The sequence below is a fragment of the Rhamphochromis longiceps genome, linkage group LG7, assembly GCF_057381845.1.
Source record: "Rhamphochromis longiceps isolate RC_006_pf linkage group LG7, R_longiceps_female_GT1.1, whole genome shotgun sequence".
Classification (NCBI taxonomy): Eukaryota; Metazoa; Chordata; class Actinopteri; order Cichliformes; family Cichlidae; genus Rhamphochromis; species Rhamphochromis longiceps.
This window is the reverse complement of record NC_140563.1, coordinates 40124443-40150034: the sequence shown is the minus strand read 5'-3', so window position 1 is coordinate 40150034 and position 25592 is coordinate 40124443. Positions and strand designations below refer to the sequence as shown.

Below are 25592 nucleotides of genomic sequence, written 5' to 3'. Positions count from 1 at the left end.
CCAAAACTTTCTGGGAATCAAGAAAAGTATGGCCTTCAGGACTTTCTGGCCCACTGTTGCTGTTATTGGAGCTAACTGCGGTTGTTCTAACTCAGTGTGTATTTATAGGATTTGAGAATGCAGAATTCAAAAAATCTCCAATGCCACACAGTTGTCTAGAGAGTTTGACTGTCACTTGTGATTGCTGTGCAACACTTTGTTTTCCTGTTGCAGAGATAAATAAAGCTGGAGTTGATTTAGCTCAAAAGGCTGGACTGTAGGAGAGTGAAACCAGACTGCAGACAATAATCCTTACAGTTTAATTGCTTTTGTAACTAATTAAAACCACAACTGCAATATTAAAAAAAAAAAAAAAATCAGACAGCAACTCTATTCAGCTGCAGCTGAATGAAGTGATTCACGTGAGGCAGCTTCACCATCACAACTGTACTCTGGCCTACAAAGCTGTCTCTGTGACCATTCACGGCTGTTCTGTTTATAGAAGAGCAAATGTTATCCTGGAGTTCGTGACAACGCTTCATGTTGATGTTATTTCGGCAGCAGTGATAACCTACGGTAGCTAACAGAGTCTCTTTCATACAGAGATTTGATAAATGAGGTGGTGGAGTGAGCCTCACTCATTGATGCCAAATTCACCCAGAGCGTGCTCTGATCTCACCCATATACACGAGCTACGAGACAACGACTCTCCACTGCATTTTAACTGATTTGTTTTTACAGGCCATTATCCTGCTATGCTGCTAAGCTTTACTCTTTATGAATCCATGCTAGTTTTTGTTGGCAGAATAGTTTGTGAAGATTTTTTCCTCTTCTTTTTCTTTTTTCCCAAATACAACATTAACAGTTTCCACTGCTTCATGCTTCTTCCTGTTTCTCTTCCCTAATAAAAGAGGAGAACCCCCTATTTTCTTCTCACTACGAATTCTGTACCATTGAGCATGCATACATTATTATAACTAGGCTAATCTTTTCAGGTCCTGCCAAATATGGGGATATCAACATTATATTAAGGCCATCTCATGTGGACATATTTTTTACATTTTTAATTTGTATCCAGAATGAAAAGACCTCACTCGTTTATTTTGTGCAGTTTCATTTTATTGCACACCAGCGTCTACATCATTTGTATTAAGCAGTACTAGAAATCAGACAAAGCCTCTGCTTTCTACTGCTTTCTGTCTGTCTCAGGAAAGAAAAGCTGCAGCCCAACCCCAATCTCACACCCAGAATCACAATAGCAAGAACTGGCTGGCACTTTATTCATGATCTCATGCCCCCAACTTCACTGGGGAATAAGTGACTATCTCACAGCAACACTTGATGGGAATCAGGAAGCTCCTCCCGGAGGCACAGAGACAGGAAGCACAAAAAGAGTCACATCACTCTATTTTGATTCTTTAAATGTATCTCACTCTCTTCCTCCTATGTCCCCTTTTTTGCATGTCCAGTGTGTTCTTTGTGAATTAGATGTAAAAAAAAAAAAAGCCCTTATTTGATGACTACATATAAGACTAGAACTATAAGGGATAATAAAACTGATATTCTTGGAAATATGTCAAATTGGCTGCAGAGTGCCACCAAGAAAAACAGAAGCTCAGTATTAAAAAAACGGATGTGACAACTTTTGTTAATATTAATCTAATCGGCTGCTTACATCTGTTTAATATCAGCTCTGCCTTTTGTTTAATCCCACTTCAAATGTATTATGTCCTGCACTGTACTCTAACCACAACAGAAGATAATCAGCAGCACTGCCAGAATGTCCATGAAGAGCAAACTAAACCCAAGCCTCGTTACTGCATGTGTTGTACCTGTGTATCATGTCTTCCAGCCTCTTCCCTTGCTCTTCATCTTGTTCCAGCTGTTTCCGCCGTGCCTCCTCTTCTTCCACTCCCATGCCCTGGAGCAGCCACCGCTCACGCATAGCTTTGGACTGAGGACACAAAGAAATGCTGGTTTCAGTCGGCTCAGTCACTCTAGAGTACAAATAGAATGGGAACCTTCTTGTGACTAGAAACGAATCCATGGTTGACTGGTAATTGTATTGAATTTTGTTTTGCTGTCTGCAACTAATTGCAAGTGGCTGTCCACAAGGCTGAGCATATGATACTCTCAACCTCTGGATGACCACTGGTGGAAGGAGACCCAGCAATGACCCACCAGGGTGCAATCACTCTCAGACTTAAGGTTTGCAGATAATCCCCATCTAATTTACAAGAACAGACAGGCTGCCAATACGTAACAATCAATCTGAGTTGATAAGTTCACACAAGTTTAACCACTGCTTTTGGAATAGATTATCCTATTTTCCTGTTTGATCAGAAGATCACGATGCCATGACTCCACAGCTGGTTGGCTTAGCATATAAACTGAGGTTGGTGGGAAATAGAGATGCAAAGGTTTAAAAACTAGAAGCACAGATGCATTTTTTTCACTAGACTCTAGAACTGACAAGAAAGAAATGTAATAAATAAAATGTAATAAAGCATGCCAGAGTGCTTTATTTGACCAGGCAATGATCAATTAATAATTGACAAAAAGGTTGTGATTATTTGTCTGTCAAATCAATCCAGTGAGTAACTGTTAGCTCTAATAAATGGCAGCCACATTGGAAGCCTGTTAACTGATAAGGCCTTTATGGTACACTCCTGCTTTACTATTTGGATACAGTTGGTCTAATGGTGCATAGAGTCTTCTCAAATGACCAAATGAGAATGTTTAGAGCAGAAAAGGTTGTCGACCTGTTCAGATTGTGGAGATCAGCAGACTACATCAAACACTACATCAGCATCTTTGTGATAGTGTGTTTTTGTTAAACATGCTGTTAACTGCCACCGGAGCACCGTTACGGGGGCTAGAGTCCTCTAATCACTGCCGAGCACAGCTAGAACAAATAACCAAACATGTAGGAGTTTTTATGTAACACAGGAACTCTGAACTCAGCTGCTACTCGTAGGAAACTACTCTTTGTTAAAGGCGAATCCCACAAGCCCGAGAGAGCTACAGCAACCATTCTCCGTGATGTAAACAACGTTATTTTGTTAGGAACGTTATAAAAAGCGCTTTGTCGGCTAAATATCATCATGTACAGTCAAGGTTGTTTTCTTCAACTAAGGGTGTTTTTTTCTGTGAACTATAACAAATTTATTTTTTCCAAAAAGGGAAAGAAATTTAAGTACATTCACTGTGAGCATGGTGCTTTTCTATTAAGTTTTACTAAACAAGCAGTTTAGTGAAAAATTTTCCTTTGATCATTTTACTGCTGTGTGAAGAGACAGATGGTATTTTGGTGCACAAACATTTCTCAAATTAGACTAAACAGGGATAAAATATGAAGCAGATTTTCTACTGTCTCTCTCTTTCTGTTTAAATGATTTGTAAGATACTAATAAGCTAAAGAAACAATTCTTGTTTCGCTATGCCTTATAATAACAAAACCAACAACGTTGTTCTGTGTTTTATGGTATTTTATTGCGTCTCGATTTCTGTCTCCAGATTTGTCCCAGAGACATATCTGGGCACACAAAAATTCCATATGCTGCATGTGGTCCCTGTAGCCCCCTGTTTACATTTCATGGATAAACAATATAGATTAAACCCCAGGTTTGTTTGTCTGGTTCTTGCAGTATTAAACACAGAAAATCAACCAGGGTGCCAATCTTCTCATCACACAGGCTCTGGATTTCTTTAATGTTTTATAGATAATGCCAGAGCTCTGTTTACGCCATTAATGTCTCCGTTTCTGTCTGGAGCTTTGCTTTGTTACCACAACAGAGCGGAGCTGGAACACTGATTCACCTTTTAGCTGTTTACTGTCAAACTGTTGCTTGGCTGGAGGTCATAGAGCTGAAAATTACCCGTGTGACTCCCCCCACCGTGCGCGCGCACGCACGCACACACACACACACACACACACACACACACACACACACACACACACACACACACACACACCTAATTAAATATTTAGAAACTCACATGGTGGCAAGTCAGTGCATGTAAGCATGTATAATCATGGTCACAATGACCTGCAGCATTTCAAACTGAGCATCAGAATGGGGAAAAGGTGATTTAAGTGACTTTGAAAGTGACATGTTTGTTGGAGCCATACAGGCTGGCCTGAGTATTTCAGAAAGTGCTGATCTGTTGGAATTTTCCCACACAAAGATCTCTGGGTTTATAGAACATGGTCCAATAAAGAAAAAAAGCCTCGTCGATGGCAAATGTCAAATGATAACGGCCAAATTGTATATGCAGGCAACGGGTTGATGCAGAGCATCTCTGAAAGCACAACATGCAGAATTTTGAAGGGGATGGACAGCAGAAGGCTGCACCGTGTGCACCGTCTTTCAGCTCAGAACAGGCTACAATTTCATGGGCTCACTAAAATTGAACAACAGACGATTGGAAAAATGTTGCCTGGTCTCATGATCTTGGCTGCATCATGCAGGTGGTGAGGTCATGAAATCATGGATCCATCCTGCCTTGTATCAACAATTCAGGCTGCTGTGTGGAGGTGTTTTTATTAGCACACTTTTGGCTCTAAGCACCTTGAATCAGCCTTTGTTGTTATTTTGCGCCATATAAAACAATTCAATTGAACTAAATGTAACTTTAGTACCAACTGAGCATCTTTTAAACACCATAGCATACCTGAGTGTTGCTGCTGACTTCATCCATCCCTTTATGACAACAGTGTATAGCATGCTGCAAAGCTCAAATCATCTAAAACAGGTTTCTTGAACATGACAATGAGTTCACTGTACTCAAATAGCCTCCACAGTCACCAGATCTCAATCTCAGTGTTTCCAGCACCTTGTTAAATGTGTGCAATAAAGAGTTCTGAAGGGGGAAAAGTGGTTCATGAGGTGCTAGCAAGTTGCACTGTGTCTGGTGAGTGTATGACAGAAATATTTTGAAAGGCAGTTGCACAACCTGGTTATCAGTTAAACCGAACAATTTAAAAACTATGTTCTGCAAAATTTTCCCATCCATGTTTGATTTTCTTGCACTGCAGTTTTCCATCACAAACATTAGTGAACTTCTAAAGTAAACAGCTAGTTTCAAGTTCATTAAGCAAATTCCACATTCCACATCGAGATCACAGCGGTATTCTCTATATGATTTAGAAGCCATCACTTATTCAGAGATGCATTGTTGGCTATATTTGTGCCTGACCTCTTACCAACACTGTGGAGTTTTATCAATACCATAATATATATATAACAGCTTTCCGTAGCATTTCAGCTATCAAAAAGCATTGGTGAATAACTTGTTTCCCCTGAGAACCAGACGGCTCTTTGCTTCTCTCTCATGCTGTTTAACAGACTTTCCATTTCCTGTTGAGCTGTGACACACAACCACTCTGAACTCGGCTATTAAAGGGAGGGTTTCAGGCTGTTATGAATGTCTGTGCTTGTCATCAGAAAGTGAAATAACCAATTTATCAAAATATGTAACGCCCAGATGGAGACACTGCTTCAAAAAGAGAATTCATGGCCAAGGTAAAACTTTGCTCTGAAGTCATGCCGATGTTTACAAAGTTCCAGACTCACATCATCGCCTCCATTGAGAAGCTTGAATCATGCAGCCCAGAGGTCCTTATCAAATCTCTGGGCTCTAGTTCCCGTTTCCTCTCCCAAGCCACTGGGTCTCCAGAGAGCGCTCAACAAAGCCTGCTTCATGCTGCCTGGCAGCGTGGCACTTAGAGGTAATGGCCATTAAATGGAACTGTGTGACCAGATGCTGATTACATCTGGAGTTCAGGCCTACTGGTGTTGTATGAAAGAAAAGTACACAGATCATTAAAGATCAGTGGGGGCTGGATTCTGCAGATAGAGCAAACATATTCAGATTAAGATCCATTCTGACCTCTCTTGGTTTTTCATGTATCTTTAGGGAGCATGAGAAGGATAGTAGAGTTGTGATGACTTTTGAATGAATCCAAACTTATCACAACCCTTTAAGGCTGGCTCCAAATGTGAGTTCATCCATAAGACTTGTAAGGTAAAATGCACAATCAAGCCATTCACTTGAAGTTATGCTTATTGTTTTAGTGTCTTTTGGAGCATTTACAATGACACGAATTAACCGATTTATGCACCACATCTGTTCTTGTTAAACAAATAATATAGCATTATACATAACATGGCAATGGCCATCCATCCATGCATTATCAATTGCTTATTAGGGGCAGCAGAGGAGGCCAAGGTGTTTCCAAGCCAGACGAGACACTTCACCTAGGTGGCACTGAAGGGACAGATGCCTGAACCACCTCAGATGAAGGAGCTTCTCCCCTAATCTCTAAGGTAGAGCCCAGGTGTCCTTTGGAGGAAGCTCATTTCTGCTGCCTGTAACCAAAATTTCTATAGTCAATACCCACAGGTCATGAAGATTGGGAATGGTGGAAAAATAGATTGACCAAGGAATTTACAACTTCACTTTCCTGCTCAGCTCTCTCTTCACCTTAACAAACTTGTCTACATCACTGCAGATGCCACATCAATCACCCTGTCAGTGTCCCACTACACTGACCACTCACCTGTGAACACGTTTAAGACACTTAAATGCCGCCACTTTGGATGGAAACTTGAGTGGCCACTTTACCTTTTCTTGGCTGAGAACTTCAGACTTGGTACCAACTTTAATCCAAGTAGCTCGACTCTTGGCTGCAAACTACCGTACTCCAATATAAGCTGGAGGTCATTGCTCGATAACGCCAACAAAATCACATCATCAGCAAAAAGCAGAGTCGAGCTCCCGAGACCATCTGAGAACACCCTTCAACACTTAGCTCTGCCTAGAAATTCTGTCCATACAAATTATAAGCAGAATTAGGGACAAAAGACCCTTTGGTGGAGTCCAACTCCATCCATGATTAAGTTTGACTGTTAGAAATGTAAACCAAGCTTTCATCGCAGCTGAACAGGGATTTCTTTCCTTAATTTTCAGAATTCACAAAACAAGGATGGATGCCAGAATCTGAGGCTTCAAAGCAGAAGTGCAGAAACCAGTAGGTGGCATCAACATGGATGTTTTCAAAGTTTTGTCATTTGCAAGAAGCCTAATTCAAACTTAGCTGAAGTGCCACTGAAAAGTTGGTAAGCATAGCACTGTAGCACATCAGTGCAGCACTGATAAAACAACAGTGGCTATTAGTCTAAATAGCAGTCATCGCAGTAGTCTGCAATGTCAGCACTTTGTGTCATGTGTAATTTGTTATGATTATTACTTTCAGTGAAGAATAACCCAGATCGGGTCAAATAAGAAAACAGACATTAGAAAGAAGCACTGATTCATCAGCACTTTCAAAGCAAACACACACACACTCAAAAATGTTACGTTTAAAATATGCATATGCTTAGAATGATAAACACCCTTTTGCAGATGAGCCCTAACTGGAAAACTCGACTCTTCAGAGGGCTCAAAACCAAATATACGAGTTACTGTAAACCCCAATTAGTGGCTGAACTGCACTGCATGCTTTAATGAAAGTGCACATGTCTTGAATCAATGTTTTTGTTTTGCCCATGTTCCCATAACTGGGTGTTAAATGGTGGAAAACACTAGTATGTGGAATCAGACTTATTTGATAAAGGATTCATTCATGCCAAGTGTGTTTAATGGCTCTAGTTAGCAAATGGAATGCATTTTTATTGCAAATATTAAAACTGGTTCCCATAGATATTTATGTAGTTTAATGAGTACCCGCAGCTATTCTCTTAACCACCCTGCAACTCTGCAGCAGCTACGGCTGTGGGATTTTCCTAATATTGTCTTTTGAAGTTAAACCAATTATACATCACCAGAGCAGCACCATATTTGACTTGTGTTGCTCATGCACACATTTTATAAACACAGTGACGACACTTAAATAAAAGTCCAGTGACATATAGTTTAAACAGCGTCACATCGTGTGTCAAAGCTCGAAAATTATGGGATGCCTCAGTCTGTTGTGTCTCCACCTGACAGTGGTTTGGTTGGGTGAGTTTTGTGTACAAGGTCAAATAATTCTTTAGTAGCTGAAAGAAGAAGTCCGCATAAATTACAGATGCCTGGAAGCTGCTCATTTTATAAACTCATAATGTGTCAGGAGCTTGTGTCTTCTGTCCTTCATTTGGACATCAAATCTGTGTTTACTTGAAACAAAAATCTTGGCTTACCGGTAGTGGCTGGCATTAACTATGAGGGGATATATTTGTGTGTTTGGATTTGAGTGTTTTTCTGTAAAGAAGAAAACAGCCATGCCAGGGCCTGCTTAGCCAAGGGAAACTCTTGTTCTAATAGGCCTGCACACCAGGAGATACTGAGGTGGAATCACTAACATCTCAGCCAAAAACTGACAAACACACTCGCACATGCTCATGAGTAATTAAACACACTTGCATGCAGAAAAGCAGCATGCTGAAATGAGACAAAACAGTTAAGGAAGCTGTCAAATCGATCTATCTCTCAAGGGTTGAGGTTATATCTAGATGAAGAAAGAGGATAGAGCAATAACTCATAAGAGCATCATGACTCACGTCTTTCCCCTGTGAACTACTAACCCTAATCTGCACTCTTCACCTTCCCTTCACCTTTACGCTGACCTAATTTTAATCAACCAGTACCTTAGTCAAAAATGTATCTCTCACATGCTCACACTGTTTTAGCTCAGCTGTACGCAGTGCATTCAAGTAATGAATAGCTCTGTGTAACACGAGTAAGCAGAAAAGTCTGTAAGTACATCACAATCCAGGACTGAGTGAATGTTGGTATTTCTCTGTCTGTTGTCTTTAAAAATGTTAATAAATATATAATTTTCAAACTTAGCCCTTACAGTGGTACCATAAGTGTTATAACTGAATTATGCAAAGATGGATAAACAGCTACTGAGCATGTTCAGGGTGATATTTCTTTGCACATGTGCACCTAGACAGGCGATGACGTTTTATTGCTCTAATATAAAAACAACAGGGCATAATCATTACTTGAACTGTAAATAATACTTATACATATGTATCATATGTACCCAACATATGTATCATAAATACACAACATACCTTGACATGTTGGAGCTGCAGCAGCAGGTCATCAAGCTGGCTTCTTTTATCATCAATTTCAGTTTGCCGCTTCCGTTTCTCCTGTGAGACAAAGAAATGTAAGAGTTAAAAATCAAAGTGTTACTGTTGTAAAGTTGAGTCTTGAGTTTGTAGCATTTAATATTGCCTGAAAAGAATAAAAGTAATGATGTCACAGTAGAGCTGATGCTTGACTTCCTCTTTTAGCTGCTTTTCCACAGTAGATCATCTTCCTCCATCTCCTATCTCTAACCTCTTCCTATGCCACACCAACCCTCTGCTTGTCCTCATTCACTACAACTTCTTTTGTGGTCTTCCTCTTTTACTCCTGCCCGGCAACTCCATATTCAAAATCCTTTGTCCAGTATATCCATTCTCTCTCCTTGCCACATGTCCAAACCATCTCTGCCTTACCTCTCTAACTTTGCCTCCAAACTCAACCTGAGCTGTCCCTCTGATATACTCATTTCTGATACTGTCCTTTTATACATTTTACAGAAATCTATACATTTAATTGTCTGCCTCTATGTGTTAGTCCTGTGATAGACTGGCAACCTGTCCTTAAACCCTATAACGGCTGAGATAGACTCCATCCCCCTCATGACCCTGAATTGGATAACTGATCAAGAAGATGGATGGATTGTGTCTGAATTTTTGACTTATGTCCTAAAACATCTATTGTGAAATTTTGACCTTTTGGCCACAAAATTCAAAATTCATCTTGGACTTTGAGGCAATGTTCGTGCCAAGTTTCCAAAATTCCCATAAGTAGTCTTGTGAGATGTGAGATCTGAGGGATAAATGGATGAACAACTGGAAAACATAATGCCTTCAGAGACAGCTTTCAGCAGCGCCTAGGCATAAGAATACAATTGTTTTATTGATTGAATGTGTTTACATTTTAATGGTGCATTTCAATCTGCAAGACAAAGATCCCTTTGGGACAAGTTTAATGGAGAGATTAAGGTTTAAACAAATTCAGTTTAGAAGTGTGCAGAGACTGAAATGCGATACACTGTCGATCTCAGTTTAATAATGATAAGGTGTGGTAGAGTTTACTGGTCGAGTTCTGTCACGGATGCTCCAGTAAAGCCAGATTTTATTCATAGTAATTGTTTTTTCTGAAAAAAAAAATTCCACTACACTGTACGCTGTCCGCATACTGTACATATGTGCAATTAAATGTCTCCTTATGAAGACATGGGTAGAAATATGGTCCAAGGGGCATACACAGGAAGGAAGGAAAGTATTAGAGAGGTTGAAGGTGAAAGCTTATTGAGGTTTGAGAAGGGTTAGTGCTCACAAGCCATATAAAGAGCAGAGATTTGGCCTTGATTACTCCACGTGGCACTGTCATTGAACTTGGGGTGGGAAGAACATTCCTTTATGTGGAGATAAAGGATAAATAATGGGTGGGAGAGGAGGTGGGTGCATGGTGAGTGGAAGGTTTTAAGCTGAAAACAAAGAAAATACACACAAAAAACTAGAACGATTAAAGCATGCACATAAATGCATGGAAATGTACAAACAAAGCAGGTCCCAGTATAAGCCTGCTTGGGGATGACGAGCATGAGACAATGTGGATGTGTATGTGGCTTCATCTCTCCCACTCACTACTCTGTGGGAGTAGACTGAGGATTTCTGGGACGTTTCCTGTTGACTAAATATAGCCATAAGGGGAAACCCCCCAAATATGAATGAACCTTGGACCATTTCTCAGACAAAGTAAGTGAAGACTGATGCAGAATAGAAAAAAGAGGAGAAGGGAATACGGAGCTGAATACAATGGAATAAAAATAGAGCAGAGGAGAATTCAATAGATGTTATCAGGAAACAGGTGAAAACAGAAATAAAAGAGTCAATATAGAAACAAGATAGGTAAATGAAAAGGTTGGGGGACTTGTTGCTGTTGCTTGTGATGTTTCAGCATGTAAAAAAATACAATTCTGTTACTTTAAAGACCCTGTGACTGCTCTGCATCAAAATCAGCACCTCTCCAGCATTTTCTCTGCCTAAGAGTTTCTAATGTGGGTGGAAATGAGATCCCGGGCTTTATTTTTCCTGTACAGGGCACACAAACACTTTGGGCACAAGCACAAATTTTCCAAACAGAAATACTCAAATAAAATTGTCCTGGTAAATCATGCCAGGGAGTAATATAAAACTGTTACTGGCAGATTCTACATGCACCTCTTTGTTTGAGCACAACGTGTTACTGAGGGCTGCCTAAACATAAAGTTTAAGCGCAGAGGCCTCCCTGCTACCTGATCCGACTCACCAACAGGTATTGACCAGCTGACAGCTGACTGGCCTTTTTGCAGATCTGATAAAGTTTCTAATCATCGATCATGGATCTCCAGCATGCTGCCAGGTGTACTTATGAACACCTTTACACTTGAACATGGTGTTTGTTACTGTAATCAGCACAGAAATCTAGTAACAAAACTCCACTGCGACCAGGCATGCTGTTCCCGAGAGGGCCACCGTAAAGCACACCACCAGAGACTCAAAGAAGATTCAGTCTTCTGGACTCTGTCAGTGCAAATGACAGCCAGAAAACATTCCCCAACAGCAAGATTACCTTCCAGGCCTTATAAGCACTTTAACAAACACCAAAGTCCCTTTAGTGGCCTATCCAATCCAATCATATGTGTCTCATTTGGGCTGAGCCCCGTGAATGAAGACCTGGCGTCCTGAGTCAGCTAAGAGATTTGACCCTTGTATCCATTTTTCCCTAGAAGTCCCTTGCCTTGTGAGACCCTACCAGGTGCCAGTTGCCTCTGACAACAAAGCTACACTCATGGGTAGACTAAAGCGCACAAACCACCTTGATCCTTGAAGGGGTATCACCAAGTCTTCTACATAATTTATCAGACATCTGTTTTTGAGATGTTATCAAGGAATGTTTTCAGAGTGTGCCCAAAAAAAAGAAAAAAAGAAAGAAGAAGAAGTCTGCTCTAGTTATAAGCACACAAACCTTTGACTTTTTATTTTCATTTGCTTTTTGGTGTAGTCAACCACACTGGTTAGAATTAGGAAAAGTTCATACTTTGTGCAACAATATGTAATTTTGCAAAATGAGAGTTAGCTCAATTACTTGGTTGCTCATACTGGTGCAAATTTTAAATGCAATTATTCACGGGTTAATTTATGCTATAAAACATAATTAGAGGCTATAATAACAGCTTGAACTAATGACATGTGGGATTGTTTTTGAGAGGAGAGCGCATCTGAAGGATGCTCACTTATCACAACATTTATAGCAACATTCAACTGAACTCAGTGGTATTATATAACAAATTTTCCTTGGTAATATTTAGCAGATGAAAATAATGTCTAAGAAATGGAAAGTAGACCACACTTGAGTGAGTCTGGATGTCTCTGTGTATGTGCCTGCCAACTAAAGCTATTAAAACCCGGCGTCTGTGTTTGTGATAGGATAAGAAGTAGTTTGAGCAGGAGCAAATGCAATTTTGTGCCAAAGTGCGCACCAAAATTACCCTGCACTGACTATTCAGCAAACCCACAACCTCAGGTGTGCCTCTTTTCCAACTGTGGTGCGAACATGTTCATTTGGTGCCAGGAAATTACCAAATGGACCCAAGATGGAGCACATAAAAGCTACATTTGGACCTGCTCTTTTCAGAAACAAAGAAAAACAAGAAACCCCTGAAAAGAAAGGTGCAAAACTGCTATATTACTATAGCAGACTATCAGAACATATTATTAAACTGCACACAGGCTGTGAAAAGATATACACCAAGTCTGAAGTCATTTCTCTCCCTCTGTCGCACACACAGACACACACATACAGGAGCAGCCTACACAGCGGCATGGTTCCCATGGTTGGCGAAGTACAGTCAGAGAGCGTAAGCAGAGGTATGGTCACCAGATGTCAGGGACTGTCGAGGACATGTGGTCAGGGAATGGGCAAAACACGCCCACATGAAAGACACAAAAGCAAATAGACTCACAGGCTTGAATACGTAGACAGAGAAAAGCCCACACTAATATACTCTCTAAATAAACAGCACTCAGTCAGTGTGTGTGCTTTGTACGTCTGACAATCATTTACTATATAGGAATGCATAAGCACAGATGATGGTTGACATCGCCAGATCAAAGATGGTTTGGGTGCCATTTGGTTTTCATCATCATATCCCAGAAATAAAATGTATAGAGCATCCCTGTCCACAGAAAAGCTCTGCTGTCATGTAAACTGTAGAACTGGCTACTGAATATAATACTTTAAAATAGTGGTTGGTTGCTAAATAGAGAACATTTTTGAGAGACCTGCAGAGTTTTCTTGACAATGCAGTAATTGCTTTTGTGTAATGTTAAAAATGGCACTCGAATTACCAAATTTGGTGGAATAACTTTTACTAATTTTGAATAGATAAGTCTGTATGAGTCTGAACTGTAACAGTAAAAGAATGTCTTCAATAGAATATGAGGGCTTAATAAAAAGTGAAATAAGTTTTTTCCCTTGTGGAGTTGAACAGGCAGGAATAATGACCCCGAGCCCCGCTCTGTTCACTGTACTCTCTCCGAGTGGTCACATCCTCCTCTTCAGAAAAATATGTTGACATTCTTGGTGACACACTCATGACTTCCCACACTCTGACTCACAGTGTTTGGCCCTATTTGGCTTACAGGGCAGCTTGTATGCAGAGCGTATATCTTTTTTGTCACAGTCTAAAGGGTGAAGACATTTGTGTTCAATGACTTAAATGATTAATCTCCAGTGTACAGTTTACTTTAATTTGTCACAGTTTTGCTGGTGTGTTTAACCTCACAAGACAACCAAGTGCTCTTGATCGAATTTTCATCCTAAAGAGCTAAAATTTCGGCAGTGAAGATGAAGTCAAATGTCAGTTGTCTGGTTACATTTCCTGTAAATTTAAGCTCAGCTCAGTGAACTCTTACTCTTTTTTCCTGTTCAGTTGATAGGAGAAAAAAAAAGAACTTAATAGGCATAGTAGTCGACATCCTACCAAACTTAATGTTTGATAGGAGTTTCCTGTAAGGGACAGGAAGTAATTGACAAATTACACAATCCTTACACACAGATGAACAGCAATCACACCCATCACAGTCACAATCTGCGATCACACCAGAATTTAACTTACTAGATTTTAAATGAATATTCATCTACTCATACACTTTACTACCCAAGTAGAGTCTGTGTGTGCGCAATAGTAGTCAGCACTGGGAGCATGAATAGCACATTTTATACCACTATTTAAAATGCACACATTTTGTCTTAAATGATTCAGGGGTGGGGCTGGAGCCTATAGCAGCGGTCCCCAACCCCCGGGCCACGGACTGATACCGGTCCGTGAGTTGTTTGGTACTGAGCCGCGAGAGTTGAGGCTCGGGTGTGAAATGTATTGTTTTCAGAGTTTTTATCATTAACTCAGTTTCCTGTGTTGTAGTTGTGTGTTTTATTTTGAAAGAAATGTTTATGCGTTACCATAGCGACCAGAGAGCATTAAGGGTCAGAGAGGAGGATGTTACTCTCAATGTTGTTGGCTCGTTTCAGGAGAATGCTGGTAACAAAGTTACACAATTACACAGTGAATTCACATTTATTATATTTACAAAATTTTTGTCTTGGTCATATCATTTTATTTTGTTGTATTTATCCGCAACACCTTAAAGGCCTGTTCGTGAAAATATTTTCTGACATTAAACTGGTCCGTGGCGCAAAAAAGGTTGGAGCCCGCTAGCCTATAACTAGAAGTGATATGGGGCAGACTCATTTCCAGGCTACTTCATTAAGGGGAATAACCTTCAGTACTAACATGTGACTATAGGTGTGCCTACATCTTCTGTCTTTTCTCCACAAAGCCCAAATTTTTCAATTACTATATGCAGCACACTGTTTTCACTCTGAGTCCAACGTTTAAATAAAAGGTGGAATACATTAAATTAATTAAAAGGTTTTGTGTGTCATCAATAACAGACAGAAGTCTGGATTTCAGTGGGGAGAAGTACAAAATCAATATGAAATTAAAGCTGCAAGCAGCGTTATGAGGGCCCTCGCACCCTGGCGTGTCGAGCCACGCCCAAAACCTAATACCAGCATGTTCGATCTGATGTGACATTGATGGATTTCATGCATTTAACCACCAGCTAACATTTCATCTTATTCAACCAGGATTATAGTCGTCCCACTAGGTGGCGCTCTAACCATTATGTACAAATGGCATAACAAACATATCCGAGCTCGAGTCTAATCATGCCTGCGACCTTTGGGAGAGATTGGACATTGTGTTTTCGAGTGACAGCAGATTACTGCTTTTTGGCGAGTGATTGAAACTCCAAATGCCGCCATGACCACCCCGTTTCCCTGACTGTAAAAAGCTTCGCAATTTAACATCACAAAGGTCTTTAGATTCCACACACAGGAAATCGCATCAATCTGATGAAATCCCTTGGAGGAGTTCGTCAAAGAATGGTGCCTGAAAAGAGGGGAAAATGTTGCCAAAATTACACATTCATTTTAAAATGGCTGACTTCCTGTTGGATTTGGGATTTTGCTCCAAGAGACTTTTTTTGTACATCTTGATCTCTCCTATAAGCTTACCAGGTTTCAGACTCATACATAAAACACAGAGCAGGGGCTGATGATTTGAAAGTTTGTAGGGGGCGCTGTGGAGCCATTTTGCGCTATTCAAGGAAGGTGATCACATAACAACAAAGCCTTCGTCCCATTGGAGGTGTGGGCCAAATTTCAAGACTTTTTAAACTTTCCAAGCCCCTCAAACGCCACTTCATTGTTCACGGTGAACCGCGTTGCCACCAGGGTGCGCCGTTCAGTTTAAAGTCACAATTTTCGCACTGAAGCATCATGAGCAACTGATGGTGATATTCACTGCTTTTGAGGTGGCCACGATGAACCTGTGAAAATCAGTACGACAAAATGAAAGACATGACATTTCCTGTTGCCACTAGGTGGCGCTCTGCGTATTCCTGACAATGGGCACATCAATCTGTTCAGGGTGGGTCTGACATCATGCCTGTAAAGTCTGGTACTGATCAGACTGGATTTCATTGAGTTATACTAATTTGTTTCTTCATGGCGTGACATCAAAGTTCGCCATGCTGCAGGGTTCACACCCTTTCGCGAAAAGTCACAATTTTCACTGTAACCCAAGACCAACTCCTTAAGGCTTACCTGGAGAAATTTGAGGCTGCAGATGTCACCCATCACAATACTGTACCCCAAAGTGTAAAACATGACATTTCCTGTTCCCACTAGGTGGCGCTGTCCTTGATGTCAAATATGGCAGTTGAAATATGTTCAGGGGTGGAGCCTTATCATATGTGTGCTCTTTGGTCCAGATCGGACAATGTATGAGGGAATGAGAGGCAATAAGATTTTCATGGCGAGTCATCGAAATTCGCCGTGGCGCCACCGCCACACTGTATCACGAAAACTCAAAAGCTCCGCAATTTAACATGGCCCAGGTGTGTAGTTGACACTGACCAAACATGAAACTTATACGACCAAATTCCAAGGAGGAGTTCGAAAAAGTTCGAGGCATGGAAATGGCAAAATTAGAGCCAAAATGTCACCTTCACTTCTAAATTGCGGACTTCCTGTTGGGTTTGCATCAATGGGCCCAAGACTTTTTTGTTCGTCTTGGCATGATACACATGTGTGCCAAATTTCATACATGTAGCTCAAACGATGTGGTCGTAGGGCTGCATTTAACAAGGCATAGGTGGCGCTCTAGAGCCATTTCCCAGTGCTCATATGTAAAACCATTAAAATACAAAATTTTTCACGAGACCTGGCATGTGTGCAAAATTTCATGAGTTTTTGAGGATGTTTAGGCCCTCAAAAAGGCCCTTGTTTTGCCTGAATAATAATAATAAGAAACGGAGCAGATACAATAGGGCCTTCGCACTCTCGGTGCTCGGGCCCTAATTAAATATGACATGATAACTTAACAAAAAATGAATGTGATTGATTGCTGATTGAAAGACTAGGTACACTGGCCAGGTTAAAATTCTTTATAACAGTTTAATACATCTATGCTGGTAAAATAGGAGCTTCAGTGACCTCTCTAAATTCCTCATGGAGGGTATTTCAGTGTTGTGAAGGTCAACCACTGTTCAGCTGCTAGTGAGGGGAGGGGCTGTGTGCCTCCCTGTAGCTGCTGTGTGAAACTGTGTGTCAACTGGAAAAGTTGGTATGAGACTTTTGAGAATCATCAATCACAACTCTGCCATGTACCATAACAAACTATAATGCAAAACAAAAAAAGCTGTGCTGTATGTTGACCCAATTTACTTATCTGTTCTGTTGGACAGTTTGATTAACAATTCCCAAGACAGATGTGGGCTTGAAAGCAAATTGCTTGGTTTATAAACAACATTCCACACTAGTGGTGCACATCTCACACATCGATGATTAGCTCAGGAGGGTATAATTATAATGTGATTAAACAGTGATGTAACTCCAAATATTAAAGTTCTGCTGATGTTGACTTAGTGAACTGAAGTGGGCTACAGATCAGATAGGTCACATTCTGTACATGCCAACACACCCAGCACAGAAATCTCACTGTGAAGATCATCTTCCATTCTGCACGCAGGCATACCTGACAGCTTAGAGAACAGAGACTGAAATGGACCTGTGGTTCAAATGTCATGGGTTTGATTCTGCACCGATACCGGCTAAAAAGATCTCTGCACAATTCTATAAGCCATCAGCTAAAACCTAAAGTGTGCATGCATAAATTTAGCATTGAAACAATTTATAGATTAGTTAAGAAACAAAATCAGCCACAGTTAATCAAAGACTATTTTGGTAAGAGCTGTCGTGGGTCAGGGTTAGCAAGTGTTGCAGAAAATAGTTGAAAGTCTATAGTTTGAAAGTATACCTTTCACTAATCAAGGTGGTGGCTACATGAACTGAATAACTAATTCAGACATTTCTAATTTGTTATTATGCCTAGAGTTAACATAATGCTCACTTGGCAAGGTCTTAGCTAGTGCTTGTGCACAAAAAATGCTAATTTAGCACATTGCTTAAACATCCTGCATGCCGTTGTCATGCGATGGCAGCAGGTGTTGACGTCATTCATCATGTCCTCCTCTGAGGTGATCCAAGTATCCCTACCTTTAAAATCACATGATGTAAATATACATAAACACAGCAGAGTTTCAGTTTTTTAAATTTCTCCAGACAGCTTTTACATGAGTATCAAGCAATGCTGCTGCTTATAGTAAACCACAATGCATTTATTTTGAGACCTATGAAACTGTCATTAGGTATAGTTGCTAAAATGACTTTTGCTGCGTGTCAGGCTGACTGTTCTTTATATGGAGGACCGAAAGTGGCACATTAACTGATGAACGAACGAAATAAATCCATAAAATATTATTAAAAGTGAAAGTTATTTTTTTATTTATTTATTTATTTTTTTACATATATTTACATTTGTGTTTTAATTAACTGAGAAATGCAAAAAGAAAATGCTGAAATAAATGAATCTGTGGAAATTAACAGGGAAATATTCACAGTAGCATATAATACACTACAAAGCACAAAGGTACAAAGTAAAAAAACAAAAGAAAAACATAAAAAATGAATACATTTATAAAAACTGAATCGCAAAGTGAGCTCCCTTCTATAGAGCTCACTAAATTGGAGCATGTTGCTCTAATAGGATGCCACAATTACGAGAAGTTTGTGACATTTCTTCCCTCCGTCATCGACTGTGAAATGCTGAGGTTGCTATGCGCTGAGGTGCATAGAAGTCACCCATACTCCGCTACCACACATAAACAGTTCTTTTCCTCCTTCGGTATTAATATCAATACAAAAACTGTGTCAGGGACTTCATGGCATGGATTTCCATGGCCGAGGAGCTCCTGTAGGTGCGACACATCTGTAATACAGTTATGATTTTGACATCTTTGGTCCTCCATACTTCTGCGGTATTTCTCTGCCCGGTCACTCTAGATTGTTTACTATTCAACTAAACCCAAATGCAATGTGGATTATTTCAAACCCGGCAGAGCTCACTGCAGCTGAATCCCATCCTCTCATGTCTCAAGTCTCTGTGAACTCCAACCCCGCTCATTGAAACAGACACACACACACACACGCACACACATAGATAGAGGCATACCAAAATGTCCTGTTGGCCCAAGGCAGCTGCTGCTAATTTTAGACGGCATGTAACGCCTGCCGTGCCCCAGACCTCCTGCCGCTCAACAAACCACGCCTCCTCTTCCTTTCCAATATGAATTTCCCCCAGGAACACCCCCCACCCCCATAAGTTACCAAACCTCGCAATCCAGACCTACTCTAACCACCTATCAGTTCTCCAGGATCCAGTTGGCTCATTGGAGACCTTTGGCATAAATTCAGGGAAAATATTGGGCAATTTTCTGTGGGAAAACAGACTTAACATATATGATATATTATTAATTAGTTTGACCATTTCTGTCTCTTCCATGTCAGCAAAACTAAAGATATGCCTCTAAAATGGTACTTAAGCCTGTGAACACCACTGAAGGAACATGTGTGGTTTAGTAAGAAATGTCTTTTGGTGTTAGCAAATGATTGACCCAGGAACAAACAGTTTCCACTGAGGTAATAATAGTTTTCATAAATATTGTGAAAAAAGAAGACAAAAGAAAGTCACAAATGAAAGCTAAGCCTAAAGTTAAATAGAAAAACAACATGTTTCAGTGAGAATTTGCCAGTTTGGAGGTAAGTGAAATGCACGAACTGAAACAACAAATGCCTGCAGGCGGCCCAGCCCCCCACTTAACTCAACCCATTACCCCAGCCCTCCACTGCAAGCCGTAGTCACAAATCTTAATGCCAAGCTATAGCTATAGCATCCCCTTCAACTTCACCCTACCCCAGGCATACTTTTCTCTTTTAGAGATAACTAAGAGAAAATCAGCCACTTTACAGATCTTGGACAAGATCAATTTCTGGTTGAACCCACGAAGTATTATAGATCATAATGGAACATCAGGCTTGCAGTGCTGTGAACCATACTAAAGAGGCAGCAAAAGATCCAAAGGTTATCTTTTTAAATGAAAAATCCAAAATGCTTGTCCTGTAACTATCTCTGTGTTGCTTCTGGTTCAAGCTGATGTCAATGCTTTGCTTGCTGTCTTTCCCGAAAATGCACATTCCCATCATCTCAATCCTCGTGTACCACTTCTTAATTTCCCTCTGACTTGGCCCCGAAAAATTTGTGGGCTTGTGTGCATTTGAGTTTGTGTGTGTGCGTTGGAAGGGGGGGCAGCTAAGAGTCCAAAGGGCTGAGGTCATCTATGTAAACATATCACAGACACTACAGAGAGGTCCATGAATGAGCGCAGGCAAAGACTCATAGACTTTTACATATGCTTTGCTGTTCCATGCTTGTGGCTTGTACGCCACATGGGCAACAGTTAATTAGAATGATGAAGCACCCGGTATTCACTGGCTGATCTGGAAACCACATGCAAGCCCTGGTAAAAGCACATGAGTTTACCAAGACACACAAACACACATGCACACACACTCATATCAGCTTTTAGGGGAACCCTGGCCAGGCTGAGCTCCATCTGACTACTATAATTACATAGTAATAATACACCGAGGCCTGGATTTAACAACATGACATCACAACTGTTTCCTAATCTAACCAATTAGTAGCCATGGAAACCACTTGCCACTGGCAGCTGACAGACCCTAATCACTATCAGACTGTGGGAATCTTTGTTTGCATGTGGGATGGACAAATGAGCCACTTAGCTAATTAACTGTTAGATTAAATGCTGGTAATTTTGCTGTTTCTTTGTTTTACTGATCAATTAATGCTCAAAGCAATATTATTATCTGAAGAACAAACCAATCAGTGTTTATTTTCTCTTTAGAAGTCACTAATTTGGATGTCAGCACATAATAGACAACAGTTGCTGGTGTTAAGTGTCATTAATTCTTTGTCTAAACAGGAAATAAACTGACTGTTTACATGCCAAGAAGACCAAAGTGCTCCTAGAATACCTAAAGGAAGATGTGAATCATCTAATGAATTCAGACATCTTTCACATCCATTAGCGCCATGTGTTATTAATGAATCTCTACAGTAAATTAATTCTTTAATAACAGATGTCTGCTACCTGATTGTGACTTTTTATGCAGTTTAAATGGATGGTAGTGGCCTCAAACTTGAAGTCAGTACCATGTGATAAAGCAATGAAAATGACACTGTGCACGGCTCATACACAGAAAAGACTGTTCCGATTTTCTGAGGAAGCCTTCCATTTGTCTTAAGATCTGCTAAAGTATTGATGAGGATGGACGCTGATGGTGATGACAATGAGTATCAATTATTGATGAAATCATTAGCATGTCAGCTGCAGACCGCAGACGACGAGTGTGTATATATGTGTGCACGACATACTGCTCTGCAAGGGTTTATTCATGCTTATCCAGAGAGCCAGTCAGACAGAAATCACCTCTCTATATCTTTGCGGAAGACAAACAATGCTTGCTAAAATTCCTACCACATGACTAAACACTTGCACTCGAATGAGTCAGAAGAGGTTTTTATAACTTTGTCCAGCTCCTGTATTTACTCTTAACCTCCGCTGCTTGGCTAAGTCTTCGGCTTACAGAGCGCTCAGTACTATTAGTGTAATAGTAGCCCTTCTCTATTTAAGTGGCTGGTTGGGGCTGAAAGCTATTAGCACTATTATTGTCTTTGATATAGTGTATACACACTTAGCTGAAACAAGACAAATGTTCATTTAGATGAGACAAAGAGGCCCAAGTGGTTTAATTGTATTCAGCGGCTGCCCATTACTATATGTCAAAGCTCTTGGCTTTACAGTGGGATCTCCAGTGCTACCTGTTAAACTACAGTATCAGTAAGAGTCAGAATATTCTGCAGTTTTTCATGGCCTCATTCAAGAAACCAAAACTCATTTGTGCTATTTATTAACTGATTTTTCAGCACTTTAGTTTTAAATGTTCAAGGATTATGCAAGAAACAGAGTCTTTTGCTTCTGCTTGTTTGAGAACTTTCCACTCTCTTTCTAAAAGTCCTGCATTGGTGTAAGTGCATGTTGCCTGGTATGGCTGCCATGTTTAAACATGGCCAAAATAGTTTCTCCATCTGCTGCTGCTGTGCCCCCACCCCAACCACCGCACATACACTTGTGTATAAATGCGTGTGTGTGTTCCTGTGCCTCTGAGCGTCTTAAGTGTGCGTGGTATGCTGTGGTTCCTAGCTGGCGCCAAATTTAGTCCCAGGCAGTGAGCCTCGGTATAACTGTTGCTCTAAAGTCCCATCATCCCCGAGCCAAACGCTTCCACAGATGCCTTTCTGATGGTAAAACACAACGGCAACTATCAAAACTTATTCTAGACTACCGAACAACTGGGAAGCTAGTATACCTCAAAACCTGACTAAAAAGCTGATTCTCCTCCAAGTTGTGGAGATGTGGATGTCAATGACAGCTGACAGGAACCACAAGACAAACAAAGCAGTGTTGTAAGACAGACAGCTAGTAGGGGAATACTGCACATTACAACTAGTGCAACAAAAATCGCTTTGTTTTATTTGATTAAAATGGGTGTAGGAGGCTGTGATGTCATGCAGCAGGGCTTCCAACATGTTAAGCATATTCATATGTATCTCCTTGTTGCAAGATTTCTGTCAGAAAAGATCACTAGCAGTTGCCAATTTATTTTTTCTTCATTAAAACTTCACTATAAGGAAACAGCAATGACTACATATCAGAATATGTAGGCAAACGATTATCTGCGCAGACATGTACAGATTCAGTTTGATCATGAAAGCCAACTTCTTTTAAGTTTGATTCTTATGACATTAATTTTCCTAAACATTAGATAAGATAACCTCTAGTCCATGTTTGGGTTTCATCCTTGGATCACTGTGACTTTCCATCTTTGTTTTCATGTCATTTAACTTTATAAGTCAAAGTTCAGTACACTTTGGCTGGAAGCAATGACAGACAGAAAAGTGGATACCAGTTCTTGCCCCGAGTATGTGTTTCAGTGACACTAAAAAGTAAATGGCAATGGTACACTTAGGGGGAATGGCAGGCTATAAGAGCAGAAAGGACTGGAAAACTTTTCTGGAAGCCGGAGGTGTGAGACAGCCATGTGAAATTTTATACTGTGAATGAAAGAAAGCGATAACGCTGAGGTGAAACATTATTTCTGACGGACACCGCAGACCTCACAGACAGAAGGTCAAAGACACGTAGAGAGAGAGAGAGAGAGAGAGAGAGAGAGAGAGAGAAGAGCCGAGCAAAGAAAAAAAACCTGTTTAAACAGAGTGACTTACCGCCAAGGCCTGCAGCCTCTCTTTGTGGAGTTGAGCCTCCTCACACGACATCCTGAGGAGGAAGCAGGGGAAAGGGGGGTGAGAGGAGAACAAGAGGTGAGATCGGGGAAGAAGGAGAGCTGCAGTCCCTCAGTGAGAGGTAGGAAGAGAGGTGGAAAGTAGAGGAGAGAGAGGGAGACAGGGAGAGGAGGAGGAGTATCCAGATGAAGTCTTTCCTCGGCAATAATCCAACCAGAGAGAGGAGACAACGGGAGAAGAGGCTTGCGCTGAGAGGAAGCAAAGATCTCTCACTCACTGGCCATGTGCCCTCACACTCAGCCCACTGCTTGCATTTGCTGTCTCTCGCTCTCTGTCTATCACCCACTCTTTCTTTTGCGCTCTCTGTCTCTCCTCCCATTTGTCCCCTCCCTCCCTCCCTCCCTCTCTTCTTTAGGCATGAGCCATGTGTGATTAAACAGCTGGGAGGAGCAGCTGAGAGAAGGATGGTGAAGGAAAGGGAGAGAGAACTAGCAGTATGGAGGTCGAGCTGTGTGAGAAAAAAGGGGGGAGAAAAAGGAATGAGGTAGAGAAAAAAAACAGTGAAATCAAAATTGCAGAAGTAAGGAAAACAGAAGGAAAAGAGTAATTTGTCAAATTTGAAAGATGAACTCCCCGAAGGCGCTCAAGAATAGACAAGACAAGAAAAAAAAAGGAAAACTATAGGACTGTTTTTCCCCCTTTTTTCAGCAGTTTTCCTTTCTCCTTATCCTAAAGGTGACTTGGATGTAAGCCGTCTTATTATTGAGATCAGTCAACAAAGTGATACCTCCTGCCATAATCACTGATCACTTCTTAGGAGCAGGAGATAAACATACAGATAAGGAAATCACTGTTTAGGGGGATTAAAGCATTAAAACCTAGCCTTTTATTTCAGATTACCTGTAAATAATTTTACTTATTACTTTTGACTTTTTGACCAATCTAATTTTATCAAAAACATCTGCACAATGGTGCCATAGAAGCTAATCAGTTTAGTTATTGTGGTTTTTCATTTCCTTTGACTCACGACTTGAGTCAAAGCTTCCTTGGAACACTTGCAGGATGCTCTGGTTACGTCTAAACTCTGAGCTCAGAAAACTGTGTGTTAATCCACTGACAAGTAACAATCCTTACTCATATCCTCAGTCCTTTTCTTTGTCCACTTCTAAGTTCAGGTTCTCTTCCACTTCTCTTAACATATGGTGTACCACAAGGTTCTTTATTAGGGCCTATATTGATTCGGATATTTCTGTTATATATGTTTAAAACCTCAGTTTTTTTTTCTTGCTTTTATCATTTAAGAAATATGGTCAAGTTGAGTTCCATAGTGTCAAGATCTGAATTAAAATGATTGTAATTCCTTGGAACATTTGCTGAGGAACACTGACTAAGCTTTGTATGTACTCACTCACTGTTACTAATTCAGTTGCAGTGAAGAGTGCCCATGAACTTCAGAGTCCATTTAAAGATTCTGGTTTTGACTTTTATACCTCTGCGTGGATAAACTAATGTATACATGAGTGAATTTATACGTCCATACATTGCCAACATTTCCCTGGTGTCATGTGATCAGAACCTGTTCAGCATACAAGGCTGGAAACTAAAGGAGACATCTATGGATGTGTTATTACTTGAAATAGTCTTATCTTGTAATAGTGGAGTAGGAGATAAAAGTGATCTTGTTGTCACCCTTTATGGACAGCACCCAGGGATATTTGATCCCCAGGGTGCACAGTTCAACAGCAAAAACTGTCCACCGATGACCAAAGCAGACATTGTTTCCATTTGCTATGGAAATATTGATCTTATTATTTAACTGAACTTGTATTTGTGTCTTTCAGAGTAAGCAATTTAACCTCCTGACACTCAAGCTATGGTTTGGGATCCAGTTTTACTTTGTACTATCTATTTGTGATTAGTTTGACCTGGTTAGTAAATGATCTAAACTTCCTCTTTGAACAGGAAATTGTTACTGCTTTAGAAATTAGTTTAATGTGTCTCTTTAAAAAAGTATGCTCTCATCAAGGTCAAGGTCAAGGTAACTTTATTTATACCCAAAGGCAAGGTAAATTTGCTTTACAGAAAAATGACAGCTTTCTCATATGGAGAAAGGTGGTTTATTTTATACCACAACAAAATAAGGTCAGTGTTGCTTCACAAAATATTACACTGC

General features: G+C 40.4%; 1 protein-coding gene across 4 annotated transcripts in view; it reads right to left on the bottom strand.

Annotated features, from left to right (window-relative positions):
- The window catches only part of palm2akap2 (PALM2 and AKAP2 fusion), an 83454-nt gene extending 59688 nt beyond the window's left edge, over window positions 1–23766 (bottom strand). For 2 of the 4 annotated variants that reach the window (XM_085413629.1, XM_085413630.1), the window contains exons 1-3: window positions 23402–23766; window positions 9042–9122; window positions 1812–1933 (exon numbers count right to left, since the gene is read on the bottom strand). In XM_085413629.1, coding sequence (XP_085269755.1) covers window positions 1812–1933; window positions 9042–9122; window positions 23402–23452 — 254 coding nt within the window. In that variant the 5' untranslated portion in view covers window positions 23453–23766. The remainder of the gene's footprint in view (window positions 1–1811; window positions 1934–9041; window positions 9123–23401) is intronic. The other 2 variants (XM_085413631.1, XM_085413632.1) reach the window with 1 other exon arrangement.
- Window positions 23767–25592: the final 1826 nt, after the last annotated feature.